This window comes from Cnephaeus nilssonii (assembly GCF_951640355.1).
Source record: "Cnephaeus nilssonii genome assembly, chromosome: 1".
In the NCBI taxonomy this organism is placed as follows: domain Eukaryota; kingdom Metazoa; phylum Chordata; class Mammalia; order Chiroptera; family Vespertilionidae; genus Cnephaeus; species Cnephaeus nilssonii.
The window spans coordinates 91,929,934-91,954,340 of NC_137072.1; the positions used below are offsets into that span (position 1 = coordinate 91,929,934).

The 24,407-nt window shown below is 39.4% G+C and overlaps 1 protein-coding gene across 2 annotated transcripts in view; it reads left to right on the plus strand.

The window, feature by feature from the left end:
* The window catches only part of ATP8A1 (ATPase phospholipid transporting 8A1), a 216,872-nt gene that overhangs the window by 153,772 nt on the left and 38,693 nt on the right, over positions 1–24,407 (plus strand). For both annotated transcript variants that reach the window (XM_079777553.1, XM_079777554.1), the window contains exons 25-29: positions 11,456–11,639; positions 11,731–11,841; positions 19,830–19,904; positions 20,008–20,130; positions 23,696–23,774. In XM_079777553.1, the coding sequence (XP_079633679.1) occupies positions 11,456–11,639; positions 11,731–11,841; positions 19,830–19,904; positions 20,008–20,130; positions 23,696–23,774 (572 nt within the window). The remainder of the gene's footprint in view (positions 1–11,455; positions 11,640–11,730; positions 11,842–19,829; positions 19,905–20,007; positions 20,131–23,695; positions 23,775–24,407) is intronic.

The window sequence follows — 24,407 nt, forward strand, 5'->3', positions numbered from 1 at the left end:
AACCCCTTAACATGTGGATATTCCCAGAAGTCAGTTTGTTTTTAAATGAGATGTCAGTGACTACTCCTATATCTCAACAAGAGAAATGTGAGGAACCCAGGACCACAAACATCAGATCTTGCTCTGTCATCAAAACGACTTCCCTATGTTCTGGAAGTGCCAAAAGGTGCCAGAGGTGATGCCAGAGAAGGATCAGGCGGGAAGATGCTCAAATTAGCCTTCTCCCGAGGCTGCAGGCATGCTAGTCTCAAACGAAAACGAGTTTTTCTTTGATTTTATATATATTATTTCACTTTTGCCCTTCATTCCCTTTCTCTTCACTCCACCCTAGGAAAACAATCTCAGATATTTAGTAGGTTCCCATCCAGCTACCATACTTTATTTGTAGGCGTGTGTTGCTATGGAAAATATACAATATTGTTCTGCCTGTGTTAAGATAGATACATGTTTATAATATTTCAACATAAATTTTTTGCCTTTTAAATTTTTTTTACAATTTTAAGACCTCTCCATGATACTAGATGTAGAACAAGTGTGTTTATTTTCAGCACTACTATTATAGTAATGCACGTACAGCATTCGACTATATTTATCTGTTACCATAATGATGGCCACAGAGGTTGCCTCTAAATCTTTGCTGCCATGGGAAGTGCTGAAATGAGTGTCCTCTCTGTGCACCCATGCAAGTGTTTTTCCAGCATATACACTTAGGAATGGGAGTGTTGGCTGTGAGCAGTGTGCATATCTCACTTCAATCAGAATTGCCGCATTGCTCCCAAACAGCTGCACTGGTGTGTACTCCAGATCCATGTAGGACGGTTGCTATTCCCTGCCTTTCCCTCAAAATTAGCACTCCCGAATTCATCTTTGCCAATTTGATGGTTGAAAAGTGGCACCTTATTGTTTTGATTTTCATTCATCTGATGACCAGGGAGAATGAGCATTTCCTCATATAACTGTTTACCTCTCTAGATTTCTACTTTGAAAGATCATTCTCTCATTCATTCTCCCATTCATTCAACAAATGTTTTTTGAGCACCCACTATGTGCAGGTACCTTTATAATAAGTACTATAAATAGAGCAGTGAACAACAGGAAAAAATAGTTCCTGCCTTCACATTATAACTATCCTATCTAAAGAGGAGGGGATATGATAATTGACCATCATGCCCTCACAAAGCTGGCAGCGCCCACAGCCAATAAGGAAGGAATATGCTAATTGACTGCCACGCCCTCAAAGATGGTGGTGCCCACAGCCACAAGATGGCCACGCCCAGTCGCCTCAGCCTCTCTGGGGCAGCAGGCACATAGCACGGCCAGGCCCACCCCCAGGCGGGTCCGGCCGCTCCGCGCACCTGCCTCCGGAGTCCCCCAGTCCCCTCAGCCCCCCATCCGCCCAGGGCCAGCCTGAGGCACAGGCAAGCCTCAGATGGCGGCTGCCCAGCCACCCAGGGTTGCCCGAGGCTCAGGTAACCAGGGCCAGCCAAGGCTTGCGCAGCCGGCAGTGGCAGCAGCAGAGGTGTGATGGGGGCGTTGCCTTCCCCTGATCACCAGGTCACCTCCCACCCCTGAGGGCTCCCGGACTGTGAGAGAGGGCAGGCCAGGCTGAGGGACCCCCCTGCTCCAGTGCATGAATTTTCATGCACCAGGCCTCTAGTTGTTTAATAAAAATAAATACATGTACATTCAAAAGGCAGTCATTGCTGGGTGTTAACAATTTATTACATATAAGACAGATTTATATGGAGTCAGTGGTAACAGTTGCTATGAAGAAAGGTAGCACACTGAAGAGGGATACGGATACTGAACTTTATGTTGGGTTTCCTAACTCATTTTGCTGCTTATATGCAAGAATTCCTTGTGTGTTCTGGACATTGATTCTTGGTTGATTATAGACATGGCAAAAATCTAGTCTGGCTCCCTTCTTAATTCTGCCTGTGCTGTTCTTCCTTGAACAAAAATCATTGACCTTGAGGTAGTCAAACTTCATTAATTTTTCCCTTTATGACTTGTGCTTTTTGGATAGTGAGAACTTCCCACTCACAAAGTTATCCTCCTGCTTTTTCTTCTGTTAACTGCGCAGCTTTCTGTTTTCCATATAGGTCTCTGATTCGTATGAGGTTTGTTTTTGTATGTCTTATGAAGGAGAAGAGATCGAGTGCTTTTCATTTCTACGTGGTGAGCAAATTCTCCCAGTGCCACTTACTAGTATACGCAATGCCTCCCTTCCCTCTGCTGGTGGTGCCACATGCTCTAGCACTCAGTCTCTGAGACCAGACTTTCCAGAATCGAACCACAGGCTTCACCTCTTGTTAGCTGAGTAGCATGTTGCTTATCATTGTTATCATAGGGTTGTGAGTAATAAATTGGTTAATATATGAATTCAGTGCACTGGCAGTCATTATTAAAAATTATGTTACTCTTAAAAATGTGATCACATCTTTATATGGCCTACTTGAATAGTTCTGGCGAGAGGAATGCTATCATAACATAAAGATTTCTCTCTGAGTAGTAGGCCTTTTCTGTGTCCTAAATTCTATTTTGTCTAGTATTAAAACGGCAAACTTGGCATTCCTTTGTTTCATATGGGCCTTGTCTTTTTTCCCCTAAACCCTTATATTCAATCCTTCTGTATAATATAGTGACTAAGAATGCTGTCTCTAAATCCACACTGCTAAAGTGAACCCTGACTTTACCACGTACCTGCTGTTTTACCTTAAGTGATTTCATCTTTCTGTTCCTCAATGTCCTCGTTTGTAAAATGGCAATAATAATAACCCATTTCACATAGGGTTCTTCTGGGAATTGAATGAGTTAAAACAAGTCAAAAACTTAAAACAAAGTGATCAAATAAGTGTTCTCTTATATTAGCTATTACTATTGTAAATATGTCAGTTTTAGACACCATTTTGCTGGATTTTTTTATTTTAATTCAACCTAAGAATCTGTCTTTCAATCAATGAATTTAACCCATGTATATTTATTGTAATTATTGCTATATTCGGCCTTGTTTCTCCTGTCTTATTTTGTGTTTTCCATTTATTATGCTTTTTGTTGTTGTTTTTTCCTTCCTCTCCTTTCCACTGTCTAAATCAGATTTTCTACTGCTGGTTTACAATCTGTATCTAATCTATATGTGGTTATTTCTAAGTGTTTGATAACCATATTTGTGCTTATTATTCATGTTAGTATATCTTCCTTTCCCTACCCCACCTCCCAAAGATATTGAAGTAATTTTGTGTGTACATCCAGTGTGAGATCTTTGTTTCTTTGTAAATAATCTTTGTTTTCTCTCTAGAAGCTTTTAGAAATTTTCCTTAATGTTTAACCATTTTCTTAATTTAAGCATAATATGTCTAGGGGTAAGTACCTTTTTCTTGAATTTCTTTTTGGCACTGTATGAGACCTTTGAATCTAAGGACATGTCTTTCTTTAATTCTGGGAAATTATTAAGCATTATTTTTCATTCTGTCCCTTTTTATTCTCTTCTTGGCATTCCATTATATATATGTACTCACCTGTATTCCTCCATTTCTTTACATTTTTCTTACAATCTTTTCTTTAATTTCCTGCTATCTTTGGGACAGTTTATTTAATTGAATTGCCCTTTCAAGCACTGTCATATTTACTATTCTGTTTACTACTGGTTTCTTTCTTTTAGCAGTTACATTTTTGTATGACTTATTTTCCAGTTGCTTCAATTATATTTTTGTATGACTTATTTTCCAATTGCTTCTATATTCCCATATCTTTCCAACGTATTTTTAAATATGTTTTTAATTATTCTTAGAAAGAGAGGAAGGGAGAGGGAGTGAGAGATAGAAACATCAATGATAACAGAGAATCATTGATTGGCTACCCTCCTGCATGCCCCATACCGGGGATGGAGCCTGCAACCCGAGCATGTGCCCTGACGGGGAATGAAACCAGGACCTCCTGGTTCATAGGTTGACACTCAACCACTAAGCCACACTGGCCAGACTAGGAGGTTGTGGGGTTTTTTAGTACCTTTTTTAAGGTAAGGTCTATTTGCCAGTTAGCAATTGGGGTGGGTGCCTATGCGCAAGTGCACACACACACATACATGCATATTCAAATACACACTGTCAATATGATTAGTCACCAGTTAAAATATTCTCTGAACCATATAACCTGAAAACAGTAGTAGTTTACCTATAACAACTGAAATTCCATGAGAGAGAAGTTTTGCATTTAAAATGCATTGCAAAGGGAAATCTTTTTTAAAGTTACTTTCCTTTTTTTGTCCCTGTATTTCATTTCTATAGACTCAATCCCTATAATATAAGGTCCGCTGCACAGTATATCCACAGATATTGCCTTTGGGGGCGAGGAAAGCGCCCACTCTTCAGTCATTTGAATAACACAGTTCTCTTGCCTAGAAGTGGTTGAATGTTTCATTATGTGCCACATGCTAAGTATCGTTTTTAGGATTCGCTTTACAAGTGGCTGTTTTCGTTCCATTAACAAACCGATGGTGAGTTTCCGGAAGTGTTAGGACACTTGTGTGATTTCGGTGCATGTAACACAGACTTTTTTTTTTTTTTTTTTTTTGCCAGATTTTAATTTTTCCTCTACTTAAAACTTTTTAAGAGCCTAATAAATTAGAACTCAAAAAGGAACCAAGTCAGATCTCATAAGTTTTTCTCTTAGGTTTTCCTCTCTTTTTGTAATTTCTTTATTAGTCAGCAGAACATGACTCCATGGGGGATAGGCTGATACTCCCAAGGAGAAATCTTAGGAAGTGAGTTGCAGAGGAAAGTACAGCAGCTCCCGGCACTAATGATCCTGATCTCTGAAGAGTCCCAGGAGCCGCCCCCCAGCTGAGTGAATGCGGGGCTCTGTCAGCACCGGTCACTGTATAAACCACGTCAGGATAGCACACATTCCTCTGTATTCCTACATGTTCTTTTTTTTTTTTCTCTCGATTCACTTTCTGAAGGCAGCTTTATAATAACTTTTAAATTTACAGTATAAGTTATTGAGATCATATTGTATTACCAGCATAATTTTTGCTGCATACGGTATTTTAAGGTTATTAAACTAAAACACAATACAGTAAGATACATTATGGTACCCCTTTTGTCTACCTGTAGAAAGTCCCTTAAAATATTCTTTATTATGTATCTATGTGTATATCTGCACATTTCATCTTTATCCATATTTCATTCAAAAAGGTGACTCATTGCCCGGCCAGTGTGGTTCAGTGGATTGAGCCTCGTCTCACGCATCACGTCACTGGTTCGATTCCCTGTCAGGGCACATGCTCGGGTTTTGGGCTCGGTCCCCAGTAGGGGGCCTGCAGGAGGCAGCCAATCAATGTGTCTCTCTCACATCAATGGTTCTGTCTTTCTCTCCCTTTCTCTTCCTTCCTCTTCCTCTAAATCAATAAAAACATACTTTTTAAAAAAGTGATTCATTGAGCTAATCCTATGAAAAGAGTGCAAAATATGATTTGAGCCACTCTATATACTTTCTAGCTTAAATGGTAAAAAATTTCCACTACCACGATCTCATGTTCACAGGGCTGTGAGAATTACTACATAGCCAGTAAGGAAAGTAATGAATAACATGTGCAGAAACTACAGCCAAAATAATATCTGAAAAGCATATTGCACTCAGTGCACTGCTAGGGCGTATCGCACAGGACCACCCTCTGTTTGTGGAGCCACGGGGAAGAAACCCGGACCCTATGCACACGCTGGATGTGGAGTCGTTTTCTGTCGAGGCTCTCACTTCTGAAGAGCAAAGAGCAACAGCAGAGGAGAACTGTGAATAATTTAAATCCTGATACAGACCCATAGTGGTAAAAAATATCTAGGGCATAACACAGTGCTGTTATGGTATTTCTGGATGATACATTGGGACACTATTGGTATTTGTTAAATTAAGGTTTTAGATATGTTCAACCATGGATGAGTGGGTTTTGATAGACATTTGGAAGAATTAACTTGTGTGGCGAGGTTGTGCTAGACCATCAGTTTTCAACTGGTGTGCCACAGAATTTTTAAAACATGCAATGCCTGCCCTAATCGGTTTGGCTCAGTGGATAGAGCGTCGGCCTGCGGACTGAAGGGTCCCGGGTTCGATTCCGGTCAGGGGCATGTACCTTGGTTGCGGGCACATCCCCAGTAGGGAGTGAGTAGGAGTGTGTTTCTCTCTCATCGATGTTTCTAGCTCTCTGTCCCTCTCCCTTCCTCTCTGTAAAAAATCAATAAAATATATTTTAAAAAATAAAAACATGCAATGCCTGACTATTTAGTCAGTGGCACTGACCACTTTTCCCTTAGATTCCCCCCCAACCCCAAAAAATAACAGCCAACATAACAATAGCCATTGGTGTGAATGAATCTAAATTATACCCTTTTTTTTTATCAGATAGGCAAAAGATATATTTTTTGGTGTGCCGCAGAATTTTTAGTAATTCGTGTATGTGTGCCATGATATGAAAAATGTTGAAAATCACCATTCTAGACTATTATGGACATTGTACACATGTAGACGCAACTGTACAAAAGTCAAGAAAATAAACTCTAATGAGTGAAGTAGGTGGCCTCTTATGAAGTAGGAATAAAACCTTAGGAGGGAATATATTGTGGATAATTTTTAATATGTGCTGCTGCTTTTACCTGCCATGAGCTTGCCTTGTCAAATTCTAATTCATCAAGGAAGCCTCTTGCAGCCCAAGCTAATTTCTACATCCTCTATAGAAATTATCAAGTACTGGTAATCTGTCAAAAGCTTTATGCTACACTCACTTTTATTGTCTTGTCCTTTGTTTTGCTATCTTGTCACCCCTTTGTACCAAGGAACAATTTTTTAAATGGATGCTTTAAAAACATAGATCTTTTTAACTGAATATGGCTTGAGTAACTGAGTCCTCCCACCCCTTAAACCACATTTCCTCCCTAAGACATGCTGGCAGGTGCCCACAGCACGTCGTGCCGGAGCTGGGAGGACCCTCTTTAGTGCACCCCAGCCTTTGCTTCCATGGGTGTGCTTAGTGTTTACCTCTCATCAGTGGGGCTTGGTCCCTAATCTGTTTCTTCCCATGTTACTTCTTAAAGTGCTCATCCTTTAATTAAACATGTCGTAGGTCTCAGAAATAATAATCTAGTCAAAAGAAAAACGGGTATAATGCTCTAGAGCAGTGGTCGGCAAACCGCGGCTCGCGAGCCACATGCGGCTCTTTGGCCCCTTGAGTGTTCTAACGCCACTTCTTCAAAATAGACTCGCCCAGGCGGAAAACTGACTTCTGCGCATGGGCCACGAAGTTTCCATCGCACTGTACGTGCGCGCCCGCACGTGGTATTTTGTGGAAGAGCCACACTCAAGGGGCCAAAGAGCCGCATGTGGCTCGCGAGCCGCGGTTTGCCGACCACTGCTCTAGAGAGCCGTTTTTGAGTTGCTAAAAACTTTGCTGTTGAATTTGGGGTGGGTAATATCCTAAACTTAGGTGAAGGGCATCATTATATTCTAGTCTTCGCATTAATGAAACCAACCGTGGATTGTGCCTCGGGAGGGAGGCGTCTGCAACCAAAGGATGCAGAACTTTAGGCCGCTGACCCCGATGCCAAGTAAGGCTCTTTGCCCTGCGTCACCAGTTTGTACATTTATGTGTTGAGTTAGATGTTTAAAGTAAGTATGTTTTATTTTTTATGAATCCCCACTTCAATCTGACATCTTTCTTTAGCAACCACCTGCTGTTTCAAACCCTCCAGATACGAGGGCTTCCACTGTTTCTTGAATCTTCTTCCAAACCAGTTGTCTCCTTTTCGCTTGGTAACAGAAGCAGATGCCTTAGCCAGTCACAGCAGCAGTGCGATGTGGGGAATGTCTGTGACTACATCATCAGATTTTTTTAAAAATGGGTATTGTCCTTGCCAATGGGGATTTGTATTCTGTTTTTAACACCTGAGTTAACCACACCCGCCGAGTTGGTGTAAATTCGAAGCCAATTCTAATTTGGGGGTATGGAAAACTGCAGCGTTCAGCAGAGAAAGCAGTGGTTGGTTGTAGTAGCCATGAAGAAAGACAACAAAGTTCTGCGCGGCCAGAGTGGCTCAGTTGGTTAAGTACCATCCTGTACACGAAAAGGTTGCCATTCCCAGTCAGGGCACATACCACCTGGGTTTCGGGTTCGATCCCTGGTTGGGGCGCTTATGGAAGGCAACCGATCTGTTTCTTTCTCACATCGACGTTTCTCTCTCCGTCCCTCCTTTCCTCTCTCTAAGCATATCCTCGGGTTAGGATTAAAAATAAAAGAAGAAAACAAAGTTTAATCTGGCTCTTTTCAGATCCTTCTTTAAATCACTAATATTAGCTGCCATGGAGAGATGTCTCCTTGGTGACACATTGACTTATGAAAAAAGGTACCACTGTTTTCTAGCTCCGTTGATATGCCCTGGTGTGACTTCACATGTGTTTACATGGTAAGACTGTTAAATCGTGAAGAGAATTTGATCAATGTCTTCAAATATTTCTCTCCTTTCATGCCCATTTCCCATTTGCTTTTTAGTCCATTTCTTGGTGAGCATTCTTTTGTGACACTTACTTAATGTCAGCTGTAGTCTCCGCCTAAAACATTGGCCTAGAGCTAGTGGACTTTTCACCTGTTAAGAAAAAGTAAGTAAACTTTGAAAATGACATGAAAATTGCTTCAAAGAGCAAAGGAAGCTAACAGGCAAAAGCTCATTAATGGCCTGAGACTCGTCCGTTCCCTTGTATTCACCGTTGTGTCATTTTGTGCAATTGCTAGACTCTGGAAGGAGAGTTAAAAATAAGGCTTTCATATAGCAACCTTTTACTGAGTACCTATTCGGGATCAGCACTAGGAATGCAAAGACAAGGAGACAGCTTCACTCTGCAAGCAACTCCCAGCCTGGTGCAATGATTCTCACACTTAAAATGAAACCCAGCGTGGCTCTGGCTGAATGAAGCCTTTCTGAAGGGCAGTGGGCCTCCTGAAAGTACATATTGGTGCCGAGTATCCACTGCTAGGAATGCTTCCTAAAGAAATAATCAGGAAAATGTGCAAGATGTTGAGTCTTTCAGAGGAATGACCTTCATTTTTAGATGGAATAATAAATGACTTACCAGATGTCCCAGCAGATAATTATGAGGCACCTCCTCCACTTGACCTTGATAAAGAATTTAGCTGTGAGTTGTTTTTCTTGTCCAACATTGTGTGATAGTTGTTAGTATTTAATCGAAATCTTCACTGTTGACTGAGCCAGTTCTCTGTTTAGTTTTCCTTTCTTCTTAGTCGCCAAGACAGTATTCATAATATATTAAGTTCATTACACTGACGCATTCAGTCTTTGAACCCTGCTGTAATTGTTGTGAGGTTTATTTCTTAAGTGGCTTTTAAAAGTCTGTAATAAGATGATCCGAAGTTAATACCAAAAATGATTTTAGTATGGGTGCTGCTGTTCTCTGTCCCTGACCCCACAGTTCTGCAGGAGGTTGCTTGAGTCTCCTTGGCCATTAATCAGTACCAGGTGTATCGGTTAATAATGCGGATTTTGTAATCAAAGAAAACACGACCATTTCAAGAGAAATATCAAAAGTACTTTATTCAACGTAATGTCCATCGCTAGCTACACATTTCCCCCATCTTTCCGGTAATTTGTGGTTACCGTCCCAATAGAACATTTCTTGTATTGAGGCAAACCATTCAGAGACCCAATTTTCCATTTCTTTGTACTTTTTGAAGTGCTGCTCAGAAAGTACGTGTGCCATCAATCGGAACAAGTGGTAATCTGAAGGAGCAAGGTCTGGTGAATACGGCAGGTGGGTTAGTACTTCCCAGGCAAGATCTTTTAGCGTGTCTTTAACTGGTTTTGAAGTGTGTGATGGTGGGTCATCATGAAGCAAAATTACTTTGCCGTGTCTTCTGGCACATTCTGGTCATTTCATAATCAAAGCGTGGTTCAAATTGGTTATTTGTTGTCAGTAGTGATCAGTATTAACAGTTTCACCTGTTTAGAAGCTCATAATACACCACACCTTCCTGATCCCACCAAACGCAGAGCATTGTCTTCTTTCCAAAGCGATTTGGCCTTGCAGTCGATGTTGATGGTTGACCTGGATCAACCCATGATTTTGTGTGTTTGGGATTCTCAAAATAAATCCACTTTTCATCGCCAGTCACAATTTAATGCAAAAAAGACTTTCTTTTGTGCCGTTGAAGCAACATTTTACTGATGACTTTTCGGTTTTCCATTTGTCTTTTGTTCAGTTGATGTGGCACCCATTTTCCTTCCTTTAAAATCTTTCCCATTGCTTGTAAATGATCGGAAATTGTTTGCTGAGTAACATTTAATCTTTCTGCAAGTTGTTTTTGAGTTTGACACGCATCTTCATCCAATAATTCTTGTAATTGTTGGTCTTCAAACTTTTTCGGTTGACCTGGACGTTCTTTGTCTTTCACATTGAAATCATCACTTATAAAGCGTTTAAACCAGCATTCACAAATATCTTGAGATGGAGCATGTTCACCATAATCTTCCCAAAGTATACAATGACTTTCAGCAGCACTTTCCTTCAAAATAAAGCGATGAATTAAAACTTCCCGCAAATGTTCTTTTTTTGGCACAAAATTTGACATTTTTAAGCGTAAAAATATCTATGATGTTAACACGTTCAGAAAATTTGACATATGAAGTTTTGAAGTTTGCTGTCAATACAACAAAATAGCATATATATCAAATCCCATATATATCAACATATGTATAACTCCATCTATTGAAAAAAAATCCACATTATTAATTGGTACACCTGGTAGCTTTGGAAGAAAATTGAGGAACAGGAGCTATGCAACCAATGGTTGGTATTTACTTTGGTTGATTCAATATGGTGTCTGAGAACAGGTCAAGAGGTTAGCCAGTGCCCTACTGTTAACTTAAGTAGAGTTTTGAGTTGTTTTAAATGTCTATTACATTGTCTAAGTTCACCTTTCGGTGGCTCAAAACTTTTGTTCTCCAGAAATAGTAGAGGTTTTAATAAGTATTTGGACTATCGTTTAACAGCCATTCTGACTTTTTTCGTTCACAAGTGAAAACTTAGAAATGCTGATGTAATTTGTTAGGAAGTAATGGCATTAGGAACTCAAATGTTATTTCTTTAACAAGTTAATGCACACTTGTTAAAGAAATAAACTAGTCCTGGTAAACTGGTAAACTAGTGCTTAACAAGGTTTCATAGCTTCTCTTTATCTCCTAAAGATTTGTTTCCAAGACTTTCATTTTCTTTTTTCCCTTGAGTTGGCAACCAGGTTAACAGAGAACCAAACATTTGCAAACCTAAGACTTTTCCATAATGGTTCTTCATAGAACTGCATACTCACTTGCTCTTATCCTTCAAGACAATTGACATTTTAAAATTCTTTTTTTCCCCCCAGAAAACAGAGCTAATTGATCATTTGTTCTAATTTAAGGGTTTCTCCCCTTCAAAAATCTGAAGTCGTGGAGATGGTTAAGAAACAAGTCAAAGTCATAACACTTGCAATTGGTGATGGAGCCAATGATGTCAGCATGATCCAGACGGCACATGTCGGCGTGGGTATAAGCGGGAATGAAGGCCTTCAGGCAGCGAATTCTTCTGATTACTCCATCGCGCAGGTAACAATCATTTCAGCAGTCTCACCCTTCATCTCAGTCAGCTGACACTAGGAAAAGGGAAATACTAATTTTTTTTCCACTCTTATTTTAGTTCAAGTATTTGAAGAATTTATTGATGGTCCATGGTGCCTGGAACTATAACAGAGTCTCCAAGTGCATTTTGTACTGCTTCTACAAGAATATAGTCCTCTATATTATTGAGGTAATAGCCGGTTACGTTTTAAATCCTTGTCACTTGCATAGATATGTAAAGACATTTTCTTTATGAAGACGTGTTCTCATTTTAATTAATCCATTCGCCTACTTTGTATAACTTCTAAACAAGTTAAAACAAAAAGTTTGTCAGCGCTGGAGAATAATTCATGTTTAAATTCTGGCTAAAAAAGGTATATCGCTTTGGTAAGAAATGTTGAATTAGAATTGCTAATGAAATGATGTTTTCGGTTTTAAAAAGACTACAAACTATAGAATTTTTTATGAAGCTCGAAAACATACAAGAGAAAACAATACACTATTTAGGGAAAAACACATGGAAACTGTATTTTAAAAGACAGTGAAGGGGATGATAGACATAAAACTGAGGATAGCAGTTCTGCTGGGGGGGGGGGTGGTGGTTAAAGAAGCAGAAGCAGGAAGAATACGTAGGCAGTTTTGCTAATATTGGCCATCTTGTAGTTCTTATTATGTTTCAAACTTAGATACTTATGTACAGGTATCCCTTGCTACCCAGATCTGTTTTGGTTTCTGAGTTTGGTTGGTAGCAGGAGTTTAGATAATGAGGAATGAGTCTAAAAACTATCAGAATATTTAGTTCCTGTGTCTGGACAGCAAGAAATTCCAAATTCCTTTTCATATATCAAATATAACATCATTTTGGGGGGAGTCAGGGGAGACACAAACATTTAGTCTGTAAAATCATTTTTTAAATGAAAACTTAACCTGAGTCAGGAATATCACTTCTAAAGGGTTGTATTTTGTCCTACAAACAGTTTCACAGCACCTACTGGGTGCCCGGCCCCAGGCTTCGTTCAGTGTTCTTCCTGTCCTCCACCCAGGAGCTTGCCAACAGGAATAAGAATGCCAGCCCCCTGTGCAATTCTGGAAGCCACATGAGCAACATGTAAAAATTAAAGCCCACATTAACCTTTAAATGATATTTTATTTAAATCAATATATTCAGTATTACCATTTCAACGTATAATCACCTTAAAAATTTTTAATGTAACATTTACATTCTTTTCTTCATACTAAGTCTTCAAATTTGGGTGTCTATCAGTGGCTACCATAGTGGACAGCAAAGCACCCGTGCATGAATAAGTGAACTGAACGGTCTGTCAGGAAGTGATAGATAAATCATTTACCTTTCATTCACATCAGGCCATTTTATCATCAGAAGCTATATTTATAAAACACACTCTAGATCAGTGGTTCTCAATCTTTCTAATGCCGCGACCCTTTAATACAGTTCCTCATGTTGTGGTGACCCCCAACATAAAATTATTTTCGTTGCTACTTCATAACCGTAATTTTGCTACTGTTAATGAATCATAATGTAAATATCTGTGTTTTCCCATGGTTTTAGGCTCTACAGCAGCGGTTCTCAACCTGTGGGTCGCGAACCGCTAGCAGGGTCGCCTAAGACCATGGGAAAACACAGATATTTACATTACGATTCCTAACAGTAGCAAAATTACAGTTATGAAGTAGCAACGAAAATAATTTTATGTTGGGGGTCACCACAACATGAGGAACTGTATTAAAGGGTCGAGGCATTAGAAAGGTTGAGAACCACTGCTCTAGATGTAATCAGTTTCTTGCCCCTCTTGCAGCTTCAAAGAGCATGAAGATAAGTTCTCCATAGCTGGTTAAGAAAACCCTCCATCTGCCCCTCCTGAGAGAGGACCCACCTTCGCCCTCATAAATATGCCCAGCGCTTCCTTACAGATGTTTGTTTATGCCACTTTGACCTCTAACTTGCTGGCTGTTCCTCCACAGCTGTCAGAAGATACACAGCCTAACACCCCAACCAGTGTTGCTCAGTGATTGAGTGTCAACCAATAAATCTGGAGGTCACAGTTTGATTCCTGATCAGGGCACATGCCCAGGTTGTGGTCTTGATCCCGAGTAGGCAGCATGCAGGAGGCAGCCAATCAATGATTCTCTCTCATCATTGATGTTTCTCTCTCTCTCCCTCTCCCTTCCTCTCTGAAATCAATAAAAATATTTTTTTTAAAGAATATAATATCCTATGCTTTACACCAGAGAAATAACACTGTAAACAAAACAAAAATCTAGATTTCACACTTACCCTGTTGGCAGGTTAGCTGGGAACTGCTGTGTGTTTGGTTCAGCTGTTCTTTATGCCTCTATAAGAATGCTTGTCTCCTTATTAAAATGTTGAGTTAACATAGTTCTTATTATAAGTTAGCTGGTAAAACTGAAACTTGGTTTTCAAGTGTGCAGGCAGTTTTATTTATCGGTCACTAAAAATCTGTAATGAGGTTACAACCCATTTGGTAAAATAAGCAAATACTTGGAAACAAACAGGATAATCTGGTAACTTCCTCATTGCTCATTTCTGCTGATTTGGTCTATAGTAGTCTGTGTTTTGAAGCAAAACACACCTCCAAAATCATTTATGAGATCAAAAAAATATTTTTTTATTGTATATATAAATTTGTGATTTTTTTCTAAAATAATTATTTATGACTAGGAGCCCAGCGCGCAAAATTGCACGGCCCCGCCCACCCACCCGCCACCCCGCCACCCCGCCTTGACACCCGAACCTCTCCACACAGAGCTCCAGCGTGCCTGGCCCAGTCCCTGACCCCTCTGGCCTTCTCTGGCCGCTTCAAGCCCCGCCCTCAGTCCCTCCTCACCTCGGGCTAATCCCACCTTCTCTGGGCACCTCCCCACTTCCACCCCATTATGGCTCCAGAGGAGAGCGTGGAAGCCTCCCGCCTGCTGCACTGTAAGTGGCAAAGGACTGGTGAGGGGGGTGCTAAGGGCTCTCACCCCCGCCTGGTTCCGCCTCCTCCGGGCGCCTCCCCACTTCCGCCTCATCTCCAGAGCAACACCCCACCGCACTCACAGGCAGCCTCCTGCGATCGGTCGTTATACGTTATGGCATCCCCACCATTAGCATATTAGCTCTTTATTATTATGATTACCAGTATCCTCTATAGTTACTAGCTTTCCTAATTATATTTTTCTCATTCAAAATAATATCAACTTATATCATTTATTTACATATATTTTTGAAGATACTAGGAGTTTAAAGCCATTGGTAGCAAGAAATCTGCTTTAAATTTTTTTATTTTTTTTTTTAATCTAGATCATTTGACAATCAGCAGTGAAGTGGGTAAAACTTATGTACTAATAGGGGGAAGTAAAATATATTAAACTCAAATGGAAAACTAAATCTGTAGTTTCTGTTTCATCCAGAGTTATACGATTGGTGTTTGATTAGCCTTAAATTTCACTTGGCTTTGAATTTAAAGCCTCTTCATGAGATATTTAGCACTGACCAAATTCTTTCAATATCGAACAGGAAGTAAGTCCTAGCTTGGGGTGTTGAACTACACAATAGTGTATTATAGAATTATATACCTTAAACCTATATAATTTTACTAACCAGTGTAACCCCAGTAAATTCAATTTTTTTTAAAAAAAAAGGAAGTAAGCCCTAAACTTTACTGGAAATCTCATTTAAGTTATTTTCCTTTGAGCACTTTATGGAAATGTATTTTGAATATAATTCAACTATCTTGGAAACAAATTGACCTTTTCAATCAATTCCCAGATACCAAACTTTTGCCAGCTAAAACAAGGTCTGCAGATGTTAATGGCTCATGTCGATACTGTGAATGAATAGACAGAAAACACATCACTGACTGTCTCTAGTGAGGACAACTGCCAGTCTGGACTCTCTCCTTTCAGTGTTTTGTGCTGATGAGGCGTGGGAGCAGAGGACTCACTGACTGTTTGTAAGCTGCTGTTTAATATGCAAAAATGCTCCATGGGGGGAAGTCTATGCGGCTTCAACGGCCACGCCTCTGCTGGGACGTGGAATTTAGAAAAGAATTCCAGGAGAGGCAGGTCTGGAGTTTCTTTGCCAATGAAGGAATAGTCTGGAGCTCTATGGGTTTTATCGATTATCTGCAAAAACTGCTTTTCCCATTGCTGTAGTGCCAGGGATGCCACTACCTAGCCTCTCCATTGCCATCAGCTTCAGCCAAACAAACAAATACAGATTTGGCAGGTGGCGGTCTACAGCACTTATTGATGGGGGCCACTTGCAGCAGCCTAGGTGTTCACTGAAATTACGGGCTCTTTCTAAAGAGATTTTTGCAAAATTTCTTTGAGACATCTGACTCCTTCCTACCAAGATAAGACCTTTTCTTTCCATTGGTTGCATCCAGGTGTTCTGGTAAGATCCCAAAACAATGTATTGTTTCTAATTCCCAGAAGCTTTGAGTCAAGTCAGTGAGGTGATATTTTCCCTGCACATTGTGCTGGGATGTGGCTTTCCTGAGAATTTAAATAATTAAGATGCCTCCCCAGAGGAACCGATGTTTTCTTTCTGCACCTGGTTTGGGTTGAGTCAAAGGAGGGACTTTTATATATCTATAATGTAGGTGTTGTTCTTAGTGTGAGATATGTTTCTAATGTGTCTAACTACCAATCTCACTAACTTGAAATCAGCCTTCTGGTAGACTTCTCTTTCTCTTTGAATGCCAAAATATTTGTATGAAGGTATATAGGGTACTCCGTTGGAAGGTTATTCTCTTATCTAGTCACTTCTCCTTTTTTAAAAAAAAAAGGAATTAGAATACTAACTTTTTTAAATGCAGGAAGAGAATTTCTAAAACCTTTACATCTTTCAGTAGGAAAAATAAAAAGGTAAAAATTCATACCTATCCATTTAAAAATTTCTGTCATAAAGCAGCAAATTCATGCATTTTAAAAATAAACTTCGAATCCAGACATGTTGGTTTATTTGCATATTATTTGGAATTTGAAACTTTTCCTAGATTAAGGAAGGTTCTTAAATTCCAAGCTTATACTAGAACATTTGAATCAGCATTTCATGTTCTGTACAAAGAAACTAGGAGACTAGTCACATTTACAAATGTTGACTCACACACAATAAATTTATTCATATACATTTCTCTTATTATCCAGTGATAAGGATTGCAGGTGCATTTATAACCATAACCTTTGAACTGATTCATATTCATTACACAAATTTGGTATGCATGTCTCTTGGGCTTTCTTCAGACCAAAAATTATTAGATTGCATCTTCATAGACCAGTGAGGCCATAATAGAAAGTTTGGGTTTAATAATTCCTTATATTTCCATCATACCCTAGGAAACCTGAAAGAGTTTGTTTGTATGTACTATCACGGTAGATCACAGTCACCTTCAGAGAGGACATTACCATCATCCAGAGCATCACAGATATGTATTTACTTAATCCACTTCTCACAGAGGTCAAATGTGAAAACGCAATAGCAAGCATTGAAGTCTGTCTTGTCGATTTGTGTGTGCTTAACACTTAAAAAAAAAAAAAAAGGTGAAGTCAGCAGCACCACCGTAAGGAATAAACCGGTACACATGAAGATGCTAATAAGTTTTTTTAAAGTTTGCATGCACAAATGAATGCTCTGGCTCCTTGTTTAGGATAGATGTTCAATTTTTTTTCTGTAAATGTATGTGGCAAAGCAAGCAACAATTTCAGATTTGACTCCAATTTCTATGCTTTTGTTGTTGTTGTTTTTGTTAATGTGTGTACAACCCTGACACAATTTGGACTTAATTGTCACATGCTATTACTACTTTGTGTTCTTTTCCATCTCCTGAAGCAAACATTTATTTTTCCATTCCTTTCCACTCTAAAAAGGAAAAAGATCAGTGTGGGTACAGAAAGTGTTCATTGTGGGGGTCGGCCTGAGTGCTTATTGATAAATGGTGAATTTGTAGCAATTCATGCTTCCATAATGATGTTAAATGAAACGTGAAGTGTAGCAAAGTCCCAGCAACTCCGATTCAAAAATTCGCTTGCCGGGCATGTCAAGCCTGCTTTCCTCTAACAGGTTTTTTTGTTGTTGTGTTTTGCTTTTGTGTTTGTGTTTATGTAATCTCATTGCTGGGCCAGACGTTTCACTCTTCCAGATCAACGTGATTCTAATTACATTTTAAATAATGGAAGAATTTTGATTTACGAATATCACTCTCAGTTATCATTTGTCTTACACGTGTTGGATAACATTTTTCTCTATTGCCCCTTAATTTTATAGCCAACAGTTAAGGTTTCTATTTTTAAGAGAATTACAAAATATGGAAGGACATTATGTTCTGTTAGTTAAAGATTTATTTTTATCAAAGCATAAATTTAAGTTATAAAGTATTTTAATATATAAATTCGGATTTCATATTCTGATGGCTGTAATTATCAAAAACTATTTTAAAAGTGTATATAGTCCTAACCAGTTTGTCTCAGTGGATAGAGCTTCGGTCTGCAGACTCAAGAGTCCCAGGTTCGATTCCGGTCAAGGGCATGTACCTTGGTTGCGGGAACATCCCCAGTAGGCGGTGTGCAGGAGGCAGCTGATCGATGTTTCTCATCTGTTGTTTCTGACTCGCTATTCCTCCCCCTTCCTCTCTGTAAAAAATCAATAAAATATATTTTTTAAAATAATAATAAAAAATAAAAAGTGTAGTTTGACCTACTATAATTCCACTTATAAAAATTCATCCTGGAAAAAAAGAAAAGGGCCACAGGAAATTTTTGGAGGTGGGTTAAGTCTATTGTCTTGATTGTAGTGATGGTTTCATGGGTGTACATATGTTCAAACTCACCAAATTGAATGCATTAGATGTATGCAGTTTTTTGTATAGCAATTATATTTCAATAAAGCTACCTTTTACCAAAAACAAAAAAAATTAGTTTATTCTCAAGAAATAGAAATATGTGGGACTTCTGTGTAAGAACATTCAGTTCAGAATTATATATAACTAGAGGCCCGGTGCACGGATTCATGCACTGGTGGGGTTCCTCAGTCTGGCCTGTGCCCTCTCTCAATCTGGGACCCCTTGGGAGATGCCAGACTGCCGATTTCCGCCCGATGCTCACAGGCCAGGCAGTCCAACGTCCCCTGAGGGATGTAGTAGTGCGCAAAGTGGCAGGCAGTCAGGGAGGAGCCCGAGCTCAGGCCAGGCACTGTGCCACTCCTACTCATCCCGGCCTGCTGTGCCTGCCACCACTGCTGTTCGGTAGCACTGCCGCGGAGGCGGGAGAGGCTCACGCTGCCGCAGCTGTGCTTGCCAGCCATGAGCCTGGTGTCTGGCGCCCATTGGTCAGCTGAGCAGTGCTCCCGCTGTGGGAGCGCACTGACCACCAGGGGGCAGCTTCTGCGTTGAGCATCTGCCCCCTGGTGGTCAGTGTGCATCATAGCTACTGGTCGACCGGTCGTTCAGTCGTTTAGGCTTTCATATATATAGATAGCAAAATCTGGAAGCACGCTAAATATTCAGAAATAGTTATAGCCACCCTTAGAGGTTATATAGCCATTAATATCATTTTTAAAGGATATGCAACAACTTAAGAAAATGCATATTACATGAGGAGGAGGGAGAGGAGCAGGACATGATACTATCTATATGCAGTAGGTTTCCTGCAAGGTAAATTTATGAATGTATATAAATGAAATATATGAATGCAATTAACACAGAAGAAAATAAATGATGATGGTATTATTATAGGAAATTTTTTCACCTTCTAAATAAATATATGTTCTTTTATAATAAAAACAATAATAATATTTAAATAACTATCAGGAGATATTTCAAAAGGGAAATAAAGTTCTAAAAGTGTAATGGCATGAAATATATTTCTTGAAGTGCCTTTTCGAAAATATTACATTTAATTTTTTTAAAATCTGTGATTGCCTATTGATACAGAATTGTGGGGTTTTATTTTTTTCAACAAGAGGAACCATCTTTGACTTAAATAACAGATCCCTTGTGAGGGCATCCCTTCAAATTATAAAGTAAAGCAAAGAAACACCATTTTCAAGAGAGTCATGAAAGTATCACGCTATTATGCAGTGGTTGAGTACACAACATTTTCTGCACAATGCACTTATTTTTGTGTGTCCTAATTTCCGGGGTTTTGTTTTCTTTCTAGATCTGGTTTGCCTTTGTTAATGGCTTTTCCGGACAGATCCTCTTTGAGAGATGGTGCATAGGTCTTTATAATGTGGTAAGTCTGAGACATTTGGTTTTTCCCGTTTCGCTGAATACTTTGAAATAAAGGTTCACCTGCCTTTGGCCGCTTGGTGTAATGACCCGTTTGTGCACTTCAGATGTTTACAGCAATGCCTCCCTTAACGCTGGGCATATTTGAGAGATCATGCAGGAAAGAGAATATGCTGAAGTATCCTGAATTATACAAAACGTCTCAGAACGCCCTGGACTTCAACACCAAGGTAGGATATGACGTCCTGCCACATATTCGGGGGGGGGGGGGGGCAGTTAGGGGGAGAAGGGGGGTTGCTTTACTGCTTCAATTACTTGGGGCATCTGGTCTCCCAGAACCAGGGTGTCGACCGTGGTGAGTCAGGCTTACCTAAGGTTCTGATAATGGACTGACAAGGTTTTTGTTTGCGTTGTTATAAAATTAAAATGTAACCATGGTTCACTGGGACTTGCCAGGCGGCAGGGAACTGGGTCTGGCAGACAGACGTGAGGGTCCCTTTGGCCCCCTGACTGCCAGTCTCTGCAGCCTTGCCCTTCACGGAGGTCAGTCCCCGAGACTGAGCAGGACTTCGTTACGTGTGTGAAGTGGTGAGGGGCGGGGGAGCATTCTCTACGAATTACCTGTTTTGTGAACTAACTTTGTCCTCTTTAGAGTATTAGATTGTTTGTATCGAGCATTACAAATTATAATCTTGGGGGGGGGGGGGGGGAAACTCAGTCAAAACACTCAGTATTTCCAAGCCATAAAAATTAAAATACAAGATAAAATGTCCAGCATGTTATCTAAAATCATATTCTGGGTTTTTATCCTGCATAATATGGCAGGGACTATTGTCATCTCTTGTGCTCCCTGGTGTTTATTTATCCCAATCACAAAAATAGCTCATTTTCTGCAGTTTCCTTCCCGGCAAGTATATGTTCTCAAGTGTTTCCAATGGTATTTTCTAGGAACTCTAGTATTGGTTTAGTGTGAGGCATAATTTTTTTTTTAATTTTCTAACAGTCAAGATACATGTCATTTTGAAACAATAATACAAGTAACAGAATTTTTCTCACTTAATAGAGTACATGTCTATTAGCATGTTACTACTAATTAGATGTAACCTAGATTGGGTGTTTTGAATTCAGGACAGTTAGTGTAGGAAATTTTAAATATTTTTGAAGCTCTCAAATGACATTTCTTCCGAATATACCAAGAAAATAAAATGAAACAGGTGTTTCGGCGCCTCTGGACCTCACACCATAAATGTTGGTGTTGAGTTTATAGCCAGGATGTTGTTCATCTTCTGAGATGAGGTCCTCATGGATGCACTGTGCACGCACGGGCAGGTGTGCATGTACATACAACTTGATGGCATTATTTTAAATAACTGAATTTGGTTAATTTTTTTTAAAAAATGGAAGAGTTTTTGGACTTAATACCATTAGTTCTGGAAAGTATTTTTTGTAGTCTCTTGAAACTCTTCTGATCTGTGATATGAAATGTCTGTGCCTTTATTTTTGAATGTTTTATTTTTGGATTTTTTTAAAAAACTTATTTATGATATCCAGTTTGTCTTAAACTCCACCACCTTGCCGTAAGGTTCATTACCTGTAGTGGGTATTTTCAAGTAGGCAGTCACAGTGCCCTATGAGCTCTTGTTTCCTTGAAAAATTTATCTGAGAGCTAGGCTTCTTCAGACATACTGACATACTAACAATAACACTCAGCGACCTAGACTCTTGTATCAACCTCAGCCACAGGTCCCCAAACGACCGTGGCTCAGGCACCACAGTGCCCTCTCCAGATTTAACTTCTCAGCCACACACTTGGCCATGGTACTGTCACTTTAAACCAGGGGTCCTCAAACTTTTTAAACAGGGGGCCAGTTCACTGTCCCTCAGACCATTGGAGGGCGGACTATAGTTTAAAAAAAAAAACTATGGACAAATTCCTATGCACACTGCACATATCTTATTTTGAAGTAAAAAAACAAAACGGCAAAAACACCCGCATGTGGCCCGCGGGCCGTAGTTTGAGGACGCCTGCTAAACATAGATTCCACAGGATTACCCAAAGCCATTCCTGGACAGCCACATCCTCGCATGCCCTTTTGCACCATCGCATTTTTGTGGCCAGGGATAAGGTGTACCAGGTAGAATAGTTTTAATGTGGATGCATCCTTCCTTGCAACTTTACAATTTTTTTTTTTTGGTTGTTTACAAAGTATTTCATTATCTGCAGAGCCCAGGCATTTCAAAAAGTCATCAGATCAACCCAAATAGATTATACAGGGGCGGGCAAAAGTAGGTCTCCAGTTGTGAGTACATGAAAGAGTTCATTCTTGTAATATTATTTTATTATTTGTCTTCTTCCCTATGAACAGCTGTAGACCTACTTTTGCCCATCCCTGGACTTCTGTATCCATTTGAGAATTTATACACCATTTTTTTATAGGGAGGGTTGATGGATTTTTCTAATGATTTCAGTGAAGATTCTTTGACTAAATCCCATAGACGTGTTTTAAAATTCAGGGGCAAATGGCCACAAAAATGCATACTTGTGTACACAGCGGTTGCCGTGGGTCCCCAGTGTAGCAGCATTGTTGCCCTGAATGACGATGATTACGTTTGTTATGGTAAAAAGGGTCGGAGGTTCTGAGGTCAGGACAGGGGTTAAAGGATTAGCATGTGACAATAAGTAGCGGTCAGGAAAATGGAAAAGTAGAACTAATTTTTCTTGCACCCACCTGTGCTTTCTGTCAAATGAAAACGTGTGGTGATGACATAGTGAGGAGGGGAGACAAAGGTTAATGAGGAACACAAGTTCAAATGTGTAATGTATTGGAGCGTAAATTGGATCATACAATCCAGTGTGGCTGCGTGAACTAACAAAGGAGATTGAAATCACAGTGGAAAATTTTGGGAGGCAGGCAACTTAATTTCTGTTGTTTGAACAGCTTAAAACTATTAATACACGACAATTTTATTTAGCAGAAGTCTGGTGTGCAAGAATCACTTTTTAAATGACAAACTGCAATTGTTCAAAGGGCCATAAGAATTCTAAACAGTTTTTCTAGAATTTAATCTTTCCTAGCCATGTTACAAAGAACATGCCAGTGATACTAGCTTTCTTGTTCTTCTTAAAATACAATTGATGTACAAAGTAATAAACTATTAAATGATATTATAACTGTAGGAAGTTTGATGTTGACAGGTATTAAAAATTGTGAGAAGCTTTTTATAAATTCAGTTATATTGACACTGCTTTACTCAAAGGAATTATACAATTTAAATGTAATACCTGCTAGTTTTAGTATATAATATGTGTGTATATGTATATAAATGCCTATATACAGAGAGAGAGAATATGAATGCATTATATCCCTACCATTGAAAAGTTTACATTTTTATTGCACGTGGGAAAGAGAAAGTAAGGATTTGACCAAATTACAACCTTTTCAAAACTCTCTTCTTCTGCAATTATGAATATGGTCCTCCTTAAAAGAATTTCAGGATCTGCATTATTTTAAATTTTCTTTTCTTCTTCAGGCAGAAATTTAAACCTTTCGTACTTGGTTTTAAAAGGTACAAAAAATTTCAGTGAAGCTGCAAAAACATTTTGAGAAACATAAAAATAAATAAATGACCCATGAAGGTCTAAGAGGCAGAAAGTGTCTGTCAGTTCTATTAATTCACAGTGGTGGCCTGACAGAGCCACGTTTTGTGAATCTAGCCCACAGATAAAAAGAGAGGTCAGAGTTCACAGAGCTAGTTTATCACAAATGGTTCTCATGGATTTTTGTTTTCCCCCAGGTTTTCTGGGTTCATTGTTTAAATGGCCTCTTCCACTCAGTTATTCTGTTTTGGTTTCCACTAAAAGCCCTTCAGTATGGTAAGTAGAAAGGATACGAATGCTAATAAATGACTTCTTACTTTTTTTAGAAAACTAATTCATTGTCAATATATGTTCAAACTCATAGCCGTTTCATTATATGGTATTCCTTAACCTAAAATACATGCATCCAAAAGTCGTACACACTTTAAAAGAGTTTTATTATTCCTTTGGGAGAAAGTGATTTAATATATGCAAAGCCTTTCTTCTCGACTTCTCATGTTTTCCCAACTTGCAGAGAATTAAATTTTAGGGCTCTTTTTGTCCTCTGTTGATGTATTGTTTGAAGACAATGGCGCTAATATTTTATGTAGTCTGTTTATTATACCTACGAGGCTTGTATCAAGCTCTTTATGCTGTGCCTAATCAGACATGCTAGTATTTCCAAGTAGACTTGAGCCGATGTCTTGAATGAGACTTTTAATCTGTTTTTACGTTCAGCGTGGAGTGTAAGCTTTTTCTCTGCTTGTTTTGAGGAAGTGAAGTTATTCTGTCAGCTTTGAGAAATAGGATCATGGTGAATTTCCTATAGGCATAAAAATGATGAAGTGGCCACTTTAGAAAAGAGATCTCGGCGCTGCTTAAGCTGGAGCTGCCTTGGGATCCTGGGGAAGACAGCCGGCCATTCGGTGC